General features: G+C 41.8%; 1 protein-coding gene across 1 annotated transcript in view; it reads right to left on the bottom strand.

Annotated features, from left to right (window-relative positions):
* Positions 1 to 5,000, bottom strand: part of LOC134441063 (keratin-associated protein 5-1-like) — a gene marked incomplete at both ends in the record, with an annotated part of 10,462 nt that overhangs the window by 3,894 nt on the left and 1,568 nt on the right. The window contains 3 exons of the mRNA XM_063191256.1: positions 391 to 534; positions 908 to 1,020; positions 4,985 to 4,989. Of these exons, the coding sequence (XP_063047326.1) occupies positions 391 to 534; positions 908 to 1,020; positions 4,985 to 4,989 (262 nt within the window). The remainder of the gene's footprint in view (positions 1 to 390; positions 535 to 907; positions 1,021 to 4,984; positions 4,990 to 5,000) is intronic.

The following is a 5,000-nucleotide window of genomic DNA, read 5'->3' as shown; positions in this document are numbered from 1 at the left end:
GTGTGTGTGTGTGTGTGTGTGTGTGTGTGTGTGTGTGTGTGTGTGTGTGTGTGTGTGTGTGTGTGTGTGTGTAGACAGATGTCTAAAGTGTTCCTACTAATGCTGTAGGAATAACCGGCAAAGTGGGTGGAAATTAAGCCCAGCTTTGGAACAGAAGAAAGGAAAGGCAAGAGGCCTTTAGTTGTGCTGGAGTCTTGACTTTGATCTCTGAGATTAATTTCAGACCTTTCAGTTAAAAGCCCATTACGGTTCATTGTAGGTTTTACTTTGAGCTCTTTTTTTACCTAGACCTCTAGAGAGCGGGTATGGTATTGTTTCCGCTTTGTTTGTTTCCCTGTACACAACATACATACATTATCCAGTCTGTCTAGCAACAAAATAACACACACACACACACACACACACACACACACACACACACACACACACACACACACACACACACACACACACACACACACACACACACACACACACACACACACACACACACACACACACACAAACACACACACGCGCACACACATTCTCTCTCTCTCTCTCTCTCTCTCTCTCTCTCTCTCTCTCTCTCTCTCTCTCTCTCCCTCTCTCTCTCTCACTCTCACTCTCAGGCACTGTTTCCACATAGCAGGATATTTTTTTAGCAGGGTATTTTTTTCTCCTGTTTAGGTGTAAACGCAACATGTGGACAAAAAATAAATCCTCCATTGTAACAAATGCGTTTCAGACCCCTAAATAGGATTTTTCCCCCCTACTTTTTATACCTGGATTTTAAATTTCTCCTACGTGGAAACGGAAAGCCAAAACCAATGCAAAACCAATGCAACCAGGAGAAAAAAATATCCACATATAAAAATATCCAGCTACGTGGAAACAGCACCTCACTCCCTCTCTCTCTCTCTCTCACACACACACACACACACACACACACACACACACACACACACACACACACACACACACACACACACACACACACACACACACACACACACACACACACACACACACACAGACGAACTGATCAGATGTAAACAAAAAGGTGACAAAACGTACAAGGTCAAGAAAAGATGGGCAAAGACTTCCAGATGAACCCATTAACATTTGGGGCAAAATTGGGGCCAAGGTTAAGATCAAGGTTCAAAAGCATTCGTTCTACTTCCAGACCATGGATCACAATTCAACTAAATTTTGAATGGATGTGAATGGAGTGAATCAAGCTAAATCCTGATTCCATTTGACATGTGCTCTGGATTTCAATGAACTTTAAAAATTTGGATTCATTGTGTAATTGGCAATTAATTCGTTTAATTGTTTGTTTAATTTTGTTCAATTTATTTTCTTATTTAATTTATTATCATCAATGTTGTTGAATTATTTAATTGGCATTTAAAGACCATTTCCTTCAGGAAACAAATCTTATTTCAAATCTTATTGAGACTAGGTAACAGACTATAATGTGCCCCTCACATATCTGACATGAAATGAGGCTGAAGGCGAGCAGTTAGCCCTACCGTTGCACCATAGCTTAAGTGGCTGCAAGTTATAAAAGCAACTTCTCTTGTGTAGTCCAAATAACTATGTATTTTTTGCATCCCACAACTCACAAATCACTTGAGAAGTGAAATTGATCACACCATTGTTTATGCAGAGCTATGTGTGATAGGGCAGTGGATAGTGGATAGGGGTATGTGTACCACTAGGGGTACGCAAGCACACCACAAGGGGGTATGTGGAAAAAGGTAATAACAAATATAACAACAAAGACAGTATATGGTGTTGTCACATTGGGAAAGAGGAACACATATAAGCTAGAGCAGCGGTTCCCAAACTTTTTTCTCCACGCACCCCCTTTTGCATTTAAATGTGGTTCGCGCACCCACTAAGCGAATGTTGCACCGCTGCACATTTTGGGTCATCTTGATTTCCAATCTACGTTTTTTTTTCTGCCGTCATTATAATAGAAACTAGAAATGCACCCAGAGTGTGCAGACCTCCGCCAAGGAAGTTACGTTTGTTTTTAGACACATACAGTAGGATATTTGTGTCATTTATGCAGGTTTATACATACCATTAGTGTGTTCAGAGAATTAAACAGTCAAGTTGTAACTAGATTATATCTGTATTTTTTATAATTACCATGTCCTTGATTAACTGTGGTCTGTTTTGTTCACCTGTGTGATTGTGGTATTGGCAAAGTGCTACATGCTATATTGTGAACTTACTATGTACTGTCCTATAAATGCACTTATTGAAGGTCAGAAGTTGCTGGTCACATTGTTATAAATAGTTTTGATGATTACCATTGATGATTACCATTTAAAATTTCACAGCTATTTCATATCACACTTTAAAGACTAAGTGGAATTATACCAATTGTATCAGCCTAATCCAGCCTTGTGCTTACTACAAGATAAAAATCAACCTACTTTGAAAACTTGTGATCACACGCTAGTAGAACTGTAGGCCTATGATTAGTGAAGGGAATGTAATGATTTTGACCAACAAAACTGAAACAACCACAGACAACCATATGGTTAGGCCTGTTTTTTTTTGCCTACGATGGTATGCATTATTCTCATGGGCCACTAGTTGGCCTTACGCTGTCGGCTGAAGCGTGAAGCGGCATTTCCTTCTAGGAAAATCACTATCACCGTTGTTAATCAGTCTAGGCATTGCTGTCGGGCTTTGTGGTCCATCTCGCAACTGGGGTTAAATTGAGTGAAGTGTAATGCATTTGACCAGCATTGTGAACTTGAACAGCCACAAATTCCATATTGTTTTGGCGATGGTAGCCTACCTAATTAATTCGACATTATTGTCAACCGAAATGATCTGCGGTGGTCACTGTCCATCTCACAGCAGTGCACTTCCACTTCACACATATTTTAGGCAGGCAGCGGTAATTCATTTCACAGGACTGTTTGTTAACTTCAACGAGGGTGTAGCCAAAAGGGTGCCTGCTGATGAGCACATTTTTAGGTTGATAGCAATGGATTTGGAGTTGGCGTCAAAGGAGACAGTCCTTTTCCTTATTGCTTTGGCGCCACACCCGATTGGAATATTCGCCGGTGCTCGGCCATTATGCAGACTGTCGGGCTTTGATCCTAGTCCATCTCGCAAACAACTTGGGGTTAACTTTAAATGTAGCGAAGGGGATGTAATTAATTTTACCAGCATTGTGAATGTAAAGTCATAAATTATTTTGGCAACGGTAGCCTAATTAATTCGACAGCATTGCGAACCTCAGTCACAGTCCACAACAGCATTGTGAACTTACACAATCACATTCCATATTTTTGACAACATAGTTAATTCGACAGCATTGTGAACCTAAACGATCTGCGGGGGTGGTCACTGTTCATCTCGCAACAGCAATGATAACATATGGGCCACAATCACAAATTCCATATTTTTGGCAGCGGTGGTAGCCTAATTAATTTGACAGGATTGTTTCCTGCATGCGGATGAACAACTTTTTAGGTGAAATCAAATGCACTTTGTGTTGGAGCTGGCGCGGCAAGGGAGACTCTCTCCCTGTTCCTTATTGTTGCTCAGAAAGGCGCAGACACGCCGGTGCTCAGTAGCCAGGCTGCGCCCTCCTAGTGACGCAACACCTTCGGCGGCAAGTCTATGATAATCAGGCAAGGTGCTCAGTGCTCACCGTGCGCACCTTGTGGCAGGCAGTGAAATAGCAGCGCACGAACGAACGAACGAACAAACACAGACAATACACAAACCCAGGCGATCACATAACCTCCTTGGCGGAGGTAATTATTGCATGACAAATCTAGGAGTTATAAATTATACTTCAGATGGATCCTTCCAGCATACAATTCATCAAACAATTAAAACTACCTGACGTTCATTAATGCTGGATAAAAAAACACACATATCCGTCATTGCTCTATTCACCTTGCGCACCCCCTTGTGACAGGCCGCGCACCCCCAGGGGTACACGGACCATAGTTTGGGAAACCCTGAGCTAGAGCATGAGTGAGGGGGGTACTCATTATATGACAAAATGTCTTAGGGGGTACGCAGGACAAAAAAAGGTTAGGAAACACTGATATATGGGAAAAGGTGAAGTGAATCGGAAGATAGGTTTGACCTGTCCAAACCTTTGACTTCTCAGTCCCCATGAAATCTTATAGGAAGGGGCGGAGACTCAGGCACTCTATTAGCCTGGGTGGACAAACTGGATTGAAAAAGTAAAAGTCCTGCTGGATATTCCTTCTGCCTGTGCTCCCAACACAGGAGATCTCACTTATGATCAGGGCTGTAGTCAAGTCCCCCTTTGTACAGTCAAGATCAGGACTAGTCAAGTCCAGGTCCAAAGAGGTTTGAGTCCAAGACAAGATCAAATCCAAAAAGATTACTGGCCAATTCAAGTCTGAGTCCCATGTCTGTCCGTGTATATCAATGAAAATGATGAATGACAATAACATGAATGTTTGAAGGTAAACTGTATGCCTTGCATGTCAAGATAAAGTATGTTATTGGATTGAAGCTCCACTTAAAGGGGTATGCCACTATTTTGGGGCTTAATACAGTTGAAATCGTTGGCTGGGGTAATATGACGCTAAGCTAGTGAAAGTCAATGTAACCGTGTAGCATTGTAGCATGCTACACGGATCCATTGACTTTCACTAGCTTAGCGACATATTCCCTCTTTTAACTTGTCTTAAAGCAAGACAATGCTTAACATGAAAAATAAGACACTTTACCACCTTTATAAACCCCAGCCAACGATTTCAACTGTATTAAGCCCCAAAATAGTGGCGTACCCCTTTAAGAATGATGGCCAGTGTTCTACATAACCTTATGACAGACTCGGGCGAGTCCAAAAGCAATATTTGGCAAGACCAATTTCCGAGTCCAAGACAAATCAGTGTCAAACTACTAGTGAGTCCAAGTCAAGTCCAAGTCCATGGAAAAACAGACTTGACGACACGGACTCAAGTCCGAGTTTGGACTCGAGTACAACAGCTCAGATAATC

This window comes from Engraulis encrasicolus, chromosome 24 (assembly GCF_034702125.1).
Source record: "Engraulis encrasicolus isolate BLACKSEA-1 chromosome 24, IST_EnEncr_1.0, whole genome shotgun sequence".
NCBI lineage: Eukaryota > Metazoa > Chordata > Actinopteri > Clupeiformes > Engraulidae > Engraulis > Engraulis encrasicolus.
This window is presented reverse-complemented; position numbering and strand designations above follow the sequence as displayed.